At 36.7% G+C, this 13,929-nt stretch overlaps 1 protein-coding gene and 1 long non-coding RNA gene across 4 annotated transcripts in view; one reads left to right on the forward strand and one right to left on the reverse strand.

Moving 5' to 3' along the window:
* The window catches only part of DPYD (dihydropyrimidine dehydrogenase), a 798,341-nt gene that overhangs the window by 260,680 nt on the left and 523,732 nt on the right, over positions 1 to 13,929 (reverse strand). For all 3 annotated transcript variants that reach the window (XM_077905543.1, XM_077905544.1, XM_077905545.1), the window contains 2 exons: positions 9,514 to 9,582; positions 2,064 to 2,147 (listed from right to left, as the gene is read on the reverse strand). In XM_077905543.1, coding sequence (XP_077761669.1) covers positions 2,064 to 2,147; positions 9,514 to 9,582 — 153 coding nt within the window. The remainder of the gene's footprint in view (positions 1 to 2,063; positions 2,148 to 9,513; positions 9,583 to 13,929) is intronic.
* Positions 13,067 to 13,929, forward strand: part of LOC144318521 (uncharacterized) — a 40,552-nt gene continuing 39,689 nt past the window's right edge. The window contains exon 1 of the long non-coding RNA XR_013384501.1: positions 13,067 to 13,108. This is a non-coding gene — a long non-coding RNA (uncharacterized LOC144318521). The remainder of the gene's footprint in view (positions 13,109 to 13,929) is intronic.

Raw genomic sequence — 13,929 nt, forward strand, 5'->3', positions numbered from 1 at the left:
CTAATCATTTAAAATATGTTGGCGTGAAATGATTAAATATGTTTTATTTTTCCATTATATGATTTAAAAGAAAATATAATTCAAAAGAAAATTTGTAAACGTGGCTAATAAAGACTGATTTTAGTTTTAGAGATTATAATTAGTTGTTATAGACTGCAGTAAGAGATGAAGAGGGACACTATATCATGCTTAAAGGATCTATCCAACAAGAGGACCTAACTATCATTAATATTTATGCCCCTAATGTGGGAGCTGCCAAGTATATCAATCAATTAATAACCAAAGTAAAGCACACTTAGATAATAATACACTTATACTGGGAGACTTCAACACGGCGCTTTCTGTAAAATGACAGATCTTCTAAGCACAACATCTCCAAAGAAGAAATGGCAATGTTCCCAAGTTTCCTTCAGCGTAAGGTACCATGGTTTTTGGAACATATGTTTTCCAAAGGTTTTAGAAATCTTAATACTAACTCTGACTGCAAAATTTTAACGCTTGGTATCCTCATTCAGCCAAAGGCTATGCAAAAATTTATGTAGCTAAATAACTCTGGAGAGGATACACCTAAGACACTTAACAGCTGGGTAAGTTCAGATGTGTTCACAGAGCCAAAGCCCACTCTAAAAAATAAGCTCAAGGTTGGGCAACATTTTCAAAATAATTGCCATTTCTGGGGCAAGGAATATATATTAAAATGTATCCTTCTTTAAAAGATTAGTCAACAGATTTAAATATTCCATAGCTGTTTTTCTCCATGTAACTAAAAAATATCTTGGGTCAAAGTTTTAGGAACCATGCAAGGGATAAAGAAAGAACCTGACTACATCAGACTCTGTCCAGCTGTCCTTTCAGAAGCCTACCTCATTTCAATCACCCAAGCCTTGCCCCAAAGAAGTCATGATTTAATACAGTATTTTCCCACTATTGACTAATTCTGAGGCTTGGTTCTGTCACCACCTTGACTGATCTTCTGGGTAACCTGTTGTGAGTGCAACAGAGGATATATTTGAAGACCATTTGACTAAGCCCTCCGCTCCTGCTGCTACAAGAGAATGGTTTCTTCCCAAGTTACAAATCTATTTTGAATGTTAATTAAATATTTACAAGGTACTTTAAAATCCTCCCTGAATGCTAATATGAAAACAGCAACCTAGGTTCATTGGAATAAGCAGAAATTTTTGCCCTTCCAAATTAAGGGCCTCCGGCCTCTTGAGTTTAATTCAAATAACCCAAAGACTTGGGGGGGAGGGGGGCGGATTGAGCACCTACTATGTACTAGGCCCTGTGCCAGATATAAAGACAAAAGTAAACTTTCCAGGACTAGAAAATTTGTCATAAATGACAACATTTCATATTATTTAATTCACACCATTTCCCTCTGGGCTTAAAAGCCAAATTAGATGCAAAACACTCACCTTTTTAGCATTAAGCTTTTACATTGCTTCTTAACATACAACACTGTATCTAGTTACATAAAGATGCAGTATTTTCTACATATTAACATATATTTCCACATTTTATTCATTAGGTTTTTGAAAGTGTTTTAGCATGAAGGTTCCATTTATTGTATCCCAAAATAAAAATAGCATCAAAGTCTTTTTGCAACTCCCAAAACACAGTTAGGGAATAATGATCATATGCTAAAAAATGTAAAATGCAATTTGTGCTGTGCCCCATTTACTACAAAATCACTACGAACAATGCATTTTGTACAGTATATTGCTCCAGGGAAACTGGATCAGCATCAGGAATGAATAAAGAACATTGCATTTGAAATCAGCTAATTCTGCTTCAGTGCTTTTAAAAACTATTTGTTATGATATTACTTCCTGTCAAGCACATAATGTGATATTTTCCTCAATAAAACTAAACAGTTGCTGTAATTTCAGTTTCCCTCATTTTCCACTTTTTAAGCACTAAATATTTAAACAATGCAGACCTGGAAGTCTCAAGCCAGTCATCTGATCCACACATCTTCTTGCCTAAGGTATAGTTACTATCCATACAGGGGCCTGTTCTGTCACACAGAAATACGTGATGGCAGCTGTTGAGGTCCTTACCTGCCCGCAGGCCAGGCCCATTCCTCTTTCTCCCATGCCATGTGGACACGATAAATTTAACTCCAGGGCATCTGCTCCAGAAGCCTTTACGACGTGGAAGGAAAATGCAAGAAAAGGCAAAGCTTTATTTGTGTCTCGATACACTTTCATCATTGGTAACTCAGTATAGGTCACATTTGTCAAATTTAAACTCTTCCATTTCCTGCATTACAGCTATCTTGTGAGGTATATTCTGACTCTCAAATTAGAGTATCTACTATAACAATAATAACCACAGCAAATATTCACTAGTGCTTTTGTGAGAGGATACTCACTACTCTATGTGCTTTATATTTGTTACCTCTAATTCTCATAATCCTTGGATTAGTAGGACACCAGTTTTGCACAAGGAAACTAAAGCACAGGGGAGTTAAAGACAAACCTGGGATATTAAATGACACAGCAGAGATTTTAACTCAGATTTGTTTGACGTCACATTTTTTTTCTTCCCTTCCCTACACAGCTTCTATCTTTTATAGAAGCAAATCTTACTAATTTTGGATAATTGGTACTGGAAGTTGTAGTGCAAAGAAAAATGTAGTAGGCTACCTGGAATGCATATAAGTAAACTTGAAATGTTTTTAACTGAGAATCAATTGTATTGTATAGAAAATAGGTCCACGATAAGAAACATGGAGTGATCATTTTTGTCTTTAATAATTAAATAGGCTTTCTTCTAATTTAACTCATTAATTCACTGGTGTACTAGTGGATCCTGTGAAAATGAACACAACAGTTCATGTCTAAGTATTCATAGACAACTTGAAGAATCATAGAATTCTTGACAAGTCTTCTATGAAAAACTCAAGGAACAAACAAAACACTTTTTTAATAGTTTAAGACGGTAATTTGAGGGGTGGGGGATAAACTATAAATGATTCAAATTTGTACATTATTTTACCTAACTTCTAGAATTTCTCCAATGCCACACTTTCTTTTTAAGTAAGGTCAACTAGAAGCTTGAGTCAGTTTCCATAACATTAAACATGTCTACAATGTCACACAAAGGCTTAAAAATAGAGTTCACTACTTTTTAAGTGCATCACAGACCTTTCTTTATGCCAACAACTGTTTCTTCAATGGCTCACTTTATTTTTTCTAATTGTTCAAGATTTTAGCCTATTTTTTTGTGCTTTATAAATTTTAAGTAGAACCTTAACAAATTGAAAATTTCTAGTTAGCTACTTCTTGGTTAACTTTCTTATCCATCTTTATTCATTAGTGAGTCTGCTTTTTCTTTTGCACATTTGTGAAAGTTCATTTGATCATCCAGCTTATTTTCTAATATGGCTTCATTATGGCTTTTGATTTTCTAATTCAGTTTTAAAATGCTTCATATTATCTCAATATTACCATGAATCATGCTACTTACTTTTTTCCTGCTGGTTTGGTGGTAAAGCATGAACAAAGCACAGCCTAAATTCTGAGTTCTAATCCTAGGTCTGCTAAGGAATTGGGGATGCTTTAGGAAGTCATTTAATCTCCTTTGTCTCCAACTACTCAAGTATAAACTGTACATAATAGGGCTTATCTCAAAACCATGTCATGTGGGAATTACCAGCTTAATTAAAAGATTGTACATTGCTATTATATACAATATTGCTCTTTTCTTAGTCTTAGTTATTTGAAATATTTCATTCAGACCTCTTTATTTTGCTGAAATACAGCAATTAATAGTAAATCAGTTCAACAATATTTTGGATTAGATAAACTGTAGGTGGCATTCATATACATATTTACATTATATGTATTTCTTAAAATGTAAGTGGAAGTTTACCATTAGCTATCATAGTAGACAATAATAACTAACATTTATTGATTATTTACAACATCCTAGTTTACCAGGCTCTTTATAGTGGGATCATTATTCCCATTTTACAAATGATAAAATAAAGGTTACAAAGAGTTCAAGTGACTTGCTTAATATATCACATTTTATAAATGAGAGTAGGGTCTTGAAACCAAGCATTCTGAATCCAGATCCTGCTCTCTCTTACTATTATAACTTATTAGAAATCACTAATTCCAAGGCTGGAATTGGTATAGTGTGTTAAGAAGATATAACATTTGACGTCCTTAAAGCTTCTAAACTTGAAGTAAAACTAAAACCTTGTAAAACCACCTATCCACTTTATAGGCTTTCTAGTGACTAATTAATCAAGATTTCCCCAGTATTACATACATATACAAACATCGACCCACCAAACACATCTGAAGAGGCCTTTGATTATCTCAAAACTGAGACAATCCTGCTCAAGGTGACATGAAGAGACAGAGAACATTCCTTTGGCCTCTGCTTGAATATTCTTGTCACAGGATGTATATCACCTTAAAAGGCAGTTAATTCCATTTCCGAGCAACTATATGCATTCGAAAAGCCTTAATTGCTGAATTAGCATGAAATGTTAAATTAACTGAAACTGGGCATGCATTCTGACTCCTGTTAGTCACAGCTTTTTAGTTTACTCACTTAGCCCAGAGTTTATTCTACACCTCACCTAAATGATTACACAATAAAGTAATCTAGTGAAGGCCGTGACATAGAAAATCTGCTGTTTCTAATTTCATACATTATCTACTTATCATCCATTTATTTATATGAAGGAGAATGTCTATGTCAATGGCCAGAACTCTGGAGGCAGATTTCATGGGTTTGAATCCCACTTTTAATATACACTACCTGTGTGGTCTTGGTCATATTATCTATCTTTTGCTTCAGTGTCCTTATCTCCATGAAGTGGAACACCATGGAAGTGACTCATAGGTTGCTTTTGTAAGATATAAACCAGTTTAATAAAAGTGAATGACTTAGAACAGTGCCTGGACTGTAGTAAATATTACGTGAGTATAAGCAATTACTGTGTACTGGTTCTTCTGTCTATCCATCCATCCATCATCCAGCCATCAAATTAGAATCTCCAACCTGCTTAAACAAATTAGGGAAAAGCATAGGCAGAGGTACACCTAGATTTTGGGGGAGCCTGAAGCTTAAACAAATCAGGGAAACCTCTTTAAGGAAAAAAAAATTAAAATTACAAATACAAAATTAGGTACAGGGGCTTGGAAGTAACTTGGGCAAGTAAGAGACCTGAAGTTTATGTTTCATCTGTTTTAGTGGTAAACTGACTTCCGAGGTCAGGAGCTTAGAAGGAGCAAGACAGAGGGTTTAACCTACTAGTCAGCAGACTCAAGAATCAAGAAAGAACATTCTGTGAGTAAGAGAGAATATTCCAAGCCAAGCAAACAGCAAAGGCTCTCAGGAGTGTGTCAGAGGAGTAAAAGAAGGCCAGTGGGTGCTGGAATGTGGACAACAGACTGAGGATGGCACTGAGGAGGCAGGTGGGGGCCAGACTATATAGTACTTATGGGCCACATTTAGGATTTTGCATCTTAAGAAAGAGAGTGGAGGGCACCTGGGTGGCTCAGTGGTTGAGCGTCTGCCTTTGGCTCAGATTCTAATCCTGAGGTCCTGGGATTGAGTCCCACATAGGGTTCCCCACAGAGAGCCTGCTTCTCCCTCTGCCTATCTCTCTGCCTCTTTCTCTGTGTCTCTCATGAATAAGTGAATACAATCTTAAAAAAGAGAAAAAGAGAGTGGGAAGATTTCAGATTGATTGAGGGCAAGAAGATGAGTGGAGCTCTCTCAGATAAACTTGGATTAGGGTGGCAGTGATGCATATTGAGCTCCACTCAATTTATATGCTGCTTCAAATCTGATGGCCCTCCTTGCCACTCAAGCTTTTGCCACTAGCTGAAAAAGGTACCTCAGCCCCTGTTGCTGTCCTCACAGCTCCTGTCATTGCCAGCTCTCACAGCTTCCTCAGCATGAAAGCTGTGCTTTGCCACCGCCCCCATTGAACCTGTCAAAGTGGCAGCTTTGGAATGCCAGGGCCCAGCCAGGCTTAGCCAGTTCTGGGTTTAGATCTCACAACATCTCACAAGAAACATCAAACAAGAAATAAGAAACATTTCACAACAAGGTGTGGCATTTGACTTCCTTAGCGGTGCCCCTAAAGGGGCTGGATACGCAACCTACAAGTGCAGAGGAAAGTGAAGCCCTAGGGTGTGAAATCTGACAGCGAGAGAAAGTAGATAGAAAGGAACCCATAGGTACATCTTTCACCCTTCTGCTCCTCTAAGTTTTTGTGAGGCAGGATGATTTCACATGGCACTCTCTGTCCCACAAGACTGAGCACTCAGCTCCATTTCCTTGGGAAGTGGGAGCCAGTTCTGTAATGCACCATAGGGGCTCTGCTTTCCCTTCTTCCTATCTCATTTCCCTTTTCTCCCCACTCCTTACCACTCTAGAGTAAGCATCTTCACATTAACTTTGACACAGCCTCTGTTTTCTAAGCTAATACAAATTAAGAAACAAAGGGATTCAAGATCTATTAAAATGAGTTCAAGACCAACTTAAGACCTGATATTGTGAGCTTTCAGTATGATTCAGTTTGGTGTCTTTCTGAACTTTCTGACCGGTCTCTTTCTGTACAGCTGAGGCTATGTCTCATTCATCTTTGTGTTGGCTGGTAAGAGATGGTACACACAGTAGGTGCTTCACAGATCTTCCTTTGCATAGAATTGGAATAGGTTATCCATGACCCAGAAAAGTAGGAAAGCCTGTGATCAGATACCGAAAAATTGAGCAGACCATAACAATGCTACTGATTTGATACCAAGCTGTGAAAAGTTTTCCAGAGGCTGCTTCTTTTTTCTGATATTCAAAAAACAACAAAGTCAAACCAGACTGAATAATGCATAAAAGACAACATTAAAAGTGGTCATTCTTGGGTTACAGTGAAATGGAAGGCTTACTTCAGCATGGTTTTATTTCTAGGAGAAAACAAAACTTTCTAAAAAATATGCACATGATAAAAAAGATCTGCTGGATATTCATTAACTTTAAAAAATAGCATTCAGTTGAACTTACCATATTTTAAGAATGTGCCTAGGTTCTATTTTTTTTTCTAATGACCCACATGATCTTAAATGTTTATTTAGAATATTAAAATACAATGGTAGCCTCTGGTGAAACAAACAAGTAATAATGATTCTTCTTTGTGCAAATTTTCATTCTGACACAGAGTTTCTTGGTCTTTACTTTTTTATGTTCTGGTATGGATCTGGATCTGTCCTGCTGTTACACATGTGTCATTTCTGTTTTCAGATGTAATAGTAAAGCGCTCATAACAGATTTCCTCAGTTCCCTATTGCGTAATTCAAAAATTAATCTACTATAAGGAGAAGAACTTCATGAATTTAAAATATATTCATCATCACACTAAGTCATTTGCTGAACTTAAAACTGGCGCTAGAACAGCTGGTGTGATATCTCTCATTTCTTACCGCCCATTATCACCACCCCCAAAGAAATGCACATTGAAGTGGTACAGTAACTTTGGCTTGAATACTTTTTGTTTTTGTTGGTTTGTTTTAACGTGGGCTCTTTCATTGTAAAAAAAAAAAAAAAAATCTGTTTTAATCGGTTTTGAAGCATGCATTCGTTAAGACAAAACCAACTAGTGACGCTACAAAGTGTTATTGGGTATTTACCACAGGAGCTATGATGAATCATCCTGCCTAATATTACCCTCCAGTGGGATGTGGAGGCCTGGGGATAACTCTTTCATGTGACATGCCTGGGATAGTCCATGTTTTAAGATTATAGGGGAGATTATTTTTTTTTTAATTGACACTATCTATAGATGGACCTTCTTGATATGTAGATTGCTTTCCTGTATAGAGAGATACTACAGACTGGTTTGACTGAAAGGAAAGCATAACTTTTTCTTTCTAAATTTTTTTCCCCTCCTTTCTTCTGTTTTTGTTGTTCTTTTTCTTTTTTGCTACGCGTACTCAGAAAATTATACTAAATGAAACTGCAATTAAATAAATACATATAGAATGTGAGAAATGTGAAAAAATACCTTTAAATTGGTTAGTATGTTACTAATTAAAGTTATTTTTTTATTTTTTAAAGATTTTATTTATTTATTCATGAGAGACACACAGAGAGAGAGAGAGAGAGAGAGACAAACACACACACACACACACACACACACACACACACAGGCAGAGGGAGAAGCAGACTCCTTACAGGGAGCTCGATGTGGGACTTGATCCTCAGACCCCAGGATCACACCTTAGTCAAAGGCAGACGCTCAACCGCTGAGCCACACAGGCGTCCCACTAATTAAGGTTTTTAGAAGTGAAATTTGCTTACTTAAAAGTTGATGGCACTGAGGGGGGCACTTGACGGGATGAGCACTGGGTGTTATTCTGTATGTTGGCAAATTGAACACCAATAAAAAATTTATTATTAAAAAAAAGGGAAAACAAAGTTGATGCTCTTTGCTGAAGAAAATATTTATTTTAAAGTATTTTATTCCTTAGAAAGGCAGAGGAGCAAGTAGCATGATAAAGCCATTCATCATAGTCAGTTTAAAATTGGCAAAGTTCATGCCAAGCACAGGTTCTGTGGAAGATTTCATGGTCAATTAGGTAAATACATGTATAAAGTGGCCCCAGCACCAAAGATCATGAAGCCAATTACTGATCATGTTTAATTTCATCCCCTTAAGTCCCAGAAGTAATTTTTCCCCTCACAGTTTTAAGATATCCAAATAAAATGTTTAATTTTTGAATGCCATGGAAGGCTTTATAATATTTTGTAATGTAGAGTCATTAGTATATAAGTATTGTTAGATTTAGTCTTCTACGTTTCTGAGAGGTTTTCAAGAAACCTCAGCTAAAGCTGTCTAGAATATTTTTCATGACAGCATGATGGACATAAGTATACAATTTTAAGTATGTATTTTTCTATTTGAAATACAAATTTGAGGCACATGGTTAGTTGTTTGCATTTGCGCAAGATTCAATTTATATTATAGAAAACCTGCTGACTAGTGTTCCATTCAGGAGCCTTCTGTCCTACCATTTTATGCATGTCTGTATTCACACTAGAATAGTATTAAATGAACCTTTTATATTTTAAATATTCAAGAGTTTTATATTCAAAATTTCTTCTCGCTGTCAAACTAGTTTGCCTAAAGGCAAGGTAAGATCCTGTTACACTCTCAAAGGTAGAATTAAATTTTATCATGGCATCCATCATAATATACAGTTTGCTTAATATGCAAATAAAGAGTATATGGATTCAAAGAATAAAGGATTTTTAGGTACTGTGTGAAATCCAAGGGACCACTTTTATAGAATAGATTCCTTTTAAATTTACATTTCCATCATTTTAATGAAAACACAGGGTAAACAAATTATAATAGAAATGTTTTAAGTTACCATTTTCCATTCAATTTTACTTCTACTAGGCTATTCTTCATGGCAGCTCTTTATTTAAAACTAATAAAAATGGAAGAGAAGAAATAAAATAAATATATACGAAAGAAATCATTACCTCAGCCATTTTGGAGAGCTCCATCCAGTCATTTTTGCTATAACTGCACATGATGCTAGCAATCACAATCTTCAAAAAGAAAAAAGGAAAAAAAAAAGTCAGTTCAAATAATTGTACACAAGGTGTTTTGTACACAAGAGTATAATAATATTTACACATATATGTTTATAATGGTAAACCATATCATAAAAGTTAGTTTTTGATCTGTTGAAAGACAAATTATTTAAAATTAGCAATTGTGTTATGGTAAGGCAGAGGATTCAGGGCTTCAGATTTATATTAGAGACTTTCTCATTTACTACCTTTTGAGTTCTTTTTTTTTTTTTTAAGATTTTATTTTATTTTATTTGACAGAGGAAGCGAGCACAAGCTGGGGGAGCAGCAGGCAGCAGAGAGAGAAGGAGAACCAGGGCTCCCTTCTGAGCAGGGAGCCAGGTGTGGGTCTTGACATGGGGCTGGATGTGGGGTTTAATCCCGGAACCCTGGAATCCTGACCTGAGCTGAAGGCAGACACTTAACTGACTGAGCCACCCAGGCGCCCCTACTACCCTTGAATTCTTATGTAAGTTACTTAACTTTTCTGATCCTCAGCATTCTCCTTCTTCAAATGGAAATAATGATACTGACTTTGCCAACCTCAGAAAGTGATAGTGGGAATTACATAAATTTGTGGATGTGAAAGGGTTGCCTAAATTATACAATGACATAGAAATGTTCATTAATATAATTACTGGTATAGCTAAAAGTTCCAGGATATGGAAAAGAAATAAATTAGTGTCTTCTTCAATCATATCTTATTACAGCACAGATAATAACACCTTACATATTCATAGTGCATTATAGTTTTAAACTTTGTTAAATGTTGATTATTTAACAATAGTCTTACAGTAAGCCTAAAATAGAGGTTGTATAGAGTAGTAGTTACTACCACCTGCTCTGAAGCCAGAATGTCCAGATTAGAACTCTGACTCTATCACATACTGTGTGGTCCCCAGCAAGTTATTTAGTTTTTCATTGATTAAATATGGATAATAGTATTACCTACTCAGAAAAGTAACAATGGAAATTGCTAAAATTTACATAGCTCTTACAATGTGCTAAGTGCTATTTTAACGGTTTTTACTTCACTCAATCATTCACATTATTCTCCCCATTTTAGAGATGAAGGTGCTGAGGCACTGAGATTTATTTATTTATTTATTCATGAGAGACACACAGATGAAGGCAGAGACACAGGCACAGGGAGAAGCAGGCTCCCTGCGGTGAGCCTGATGAGGTACTCAATCCCAGGACCCCAGGATTATGACCTAAGCTGAAGGAAGACACTCAACCACTGAGCCACCCAGGTGCCTGAGGCATTGAGATTTACAAGGCATATAGCTAATAAGACACAGAGCCAGGACTCAGACCCAGGCAGTTTGACTGGAAATCTGTGCTTCTAACCACTAGATTTTGCTTTCCCAAAATAAGTATTCAATATATGTCAGTAAAATTTTAAGTTATTAACATTTAAAGACTGAGATTGAGACACAAAGAGTTGGTGCCAAGCCTAAAGTCACAGATTCTAGTGGAAGAGTACACTAAAAGTCACTGTACTCTTACCACATGCAGCTTTTTTATATATATCTAGAAAACAAAACAAAAGGTACATTGTAAAAGTCAGATGAATGCTTTCAACATTGAGAGGAACATAAAATAACTTGTGATCCTATTGGACAGAGTTCTAAAAACCATGAAGACAACAAGCCTGTCTGTAACATTAATTTTTTTTTTTTCTCCTGATAGACTACAATCTCCATGGGAGCTGGGACTACTCTGTATCATTCCTCATTTTATCTATAATAACCAGCACAGTGTTTGGCACACAATAAGACTGAGTGAATACACGAATGAGGTCACCAAAGGTTTAGGGAGTGAGTTGCTTTATCAGCTCATCTTTTTAAAATTAAGCAGAAAAGAATATCATGAGTCAGAGAAGGGAAAAAATAAACAACTGATGAAAACTATTGACAAATAACCACTATGAGTCAGAATGGGAGTGAACAGGGCTAATGTGAGTGTTGGTCTTGGTGATGCAAAATAGGGTCAGATGTTAAAACACACAGGACTTGTGTACTAGAAGGAGCAATTGAGAAAGAGGAATCAAAAGATCTGAGAGTCTGAATCTGAGTGACTGAGAAAAATCTCAGAACACTAGCAAGATAAGGAGTTTTTTAATTTTTATTTTATTTTTTTTAAAGATTTTATTTATTTATTCATGAGAGACACAGAGAGAGAGAGAGAGAGGGGTAGAGACACAGGCAGAGGGAGAAGCAGGCTCCATGCAGGGAGCCTGACATGGGACTCGAGCCCAGGTCTCCAGGATCACGCCCTGGACTGAAGGCGGCGCTAAACCACTGAGCCACTGGGGCTGCCCGATAAGGAGTCTAAGACATTGACTTAGCATCTTTTCCACTGAACATTCAACCAATATTTTGTGTACTATGTACCAGTGACTGTTCTAACTCAGAAGTGATAAAAAGAAAAATAGAAAAAGTCCGTCTTCCTGAAGCTTACATTTTAGGGAGAGAAAACAATTATAAGTTAAAAAAAAAAAAAAAAGAGTATTAGGACTATTCCCAGGTCAAAACTATTGTTAGGAAGGCATAATAGAGGACAGGAAGATGTTGAATCACAAGGATGCATAGTGACATATCAGATGATGGTCAGTAAAGGGTTATGAGTTGAGACATGAAACATAAGAAGGCATCTTACACTGAAAGACGAGATGAGGAATTGGGTGACAACTGGCATTCTAAATAGAGAAAGTACATGTGCAAAGACACTGAGGTGGAAATGAGCAGGGTATATTTAAGTAAAATTGAAGGCCATGTGGATGGAGTTTCATGATAGGCAAGAAACATATAAGAGAAAAGGAGAAAAGCAGGCAGTAGCCATATCTCTGAGAGCTGAGCTCTGTGGGAGTTTGGGCTTTTTATTATAGCCGCAGTTGAGGCCAGGGAAAGATTTAAAGGAGGGTGACAAAATTATCTAATCTACATTTGCAAAGCATGATTTTCACTAATTTAGAAGGAATGGGGTGAAGGTGTTTTAGGATGAAAGCAGAGTCCAGTTAGGTTGAAATAATGTGCCATGTGTAATTATCCATGGAGAAGTGGATAGTTCTGAGCTGGAACCAGTAAACTAGTCAGCAGTTAGACTCAGGAGATGAGGGAAAAGGAGAGATTAAGAATGCTTAGATTATTGGCTTTAACTACTGAGTGGACTGTAGACACTTTACCGAGATGGAACAAGGCTTAGTAAAATAACTAGTGGAGGAGTATTAAGAGGCTCAATCTTAATATATTACACATAAAACCTCATTAGTGAGGACACAGATTGTATCCCTGTATACATGAATCTAGAATTCACTAAAGAGGGAGGGATGAAGATATATTGGACATATAATGGCATTTAAAGCTATCTGGTTAGGTGATTTCAAAGAGAAAAGAATAAAATAAAGAAAAAGAAAGGACCTGGGATGCCACCTGAGAATGTGATGTCACAAATGGCAAGAGAAGGAAGTGTTCCAAAAAGTAAAGAGCAACCCATGCTAGTGAGTACTTCTGAGAGTTTGTGTAAGAGAACAGAGAATTATTCATGTGATCAGGCAACACAGAAACTATTGGTAACCTTTACAAGAAGGATTTCAGTAGGGGATCCCTGGGTGGCTCAGCGGTTTAGGGCCTGCCTTTGGCCCAGGGCACGATCCTGGAGTCCCGGGATCGAGTCCCACATCAGGATCCTGGCATGGAGCCTGCTTCTCCCTCTGCCTGTGTCTCTGCCTCTCTCTCTCTCTCTTTCTATGTCTATCATGAATAAATAAATAAATCTTTAAAAAAAAAAAGGATTTCAGTGAAGCAGGGGAGACAGCAGTCACACTGGAGTAGTCTGAGTGAACAGAATATGAAGAAGTGGAGAGAAGTGATACACACATCTCAAGATTTTGGTGAGCTAGTTAAAAGATAAATAAGGCAGCAGATAAAGTTATGGGAGGTCTAGCAAGAGGTGTTTTTTTTTTTTTTTTAAGATTTTATTTATTTATTTGGCAGAGAGAGAGAGAGACAGAGTAAAAGCAGGGGAAGTACCAGACATAGGGAGAGGGAGAAATAAACTCCCGCTTCCATCCAGGGACCCTGAGGTCATGACCTGAGCCAAAGGCAGACACTTAACTGACTGAACCACCCAGGGGCCCCCGAGATATATATATATTAATGAGCCATATTTGAGTAAGTTTTATGCTTGTGGAAATGATCTGGAAAAGATGAAGAACTTGTTGAGAAGGGAAGAAGTGATGATGAATCCGTTGCATTAGTAGAGGAGGTAACTTTTTTTTTTTTTTTTTAAGATTTTATTTATCTATTCATGACAGATACA

The sequence above is a fragment of the Canis aureus genome, chromosome 8 (genome assembly GCF_053574225.1).
Source record: "Canis aureus isolate CA01 chromosome 8, VMU_Caureus_v.1.0, whole genome shotgun sequence".
NCBI classification, from domain to species: Eukaryota; Metazoa; Chordata; class Mammalia; order Carnivora; family Canidae; genus Canis; species Canis aureus.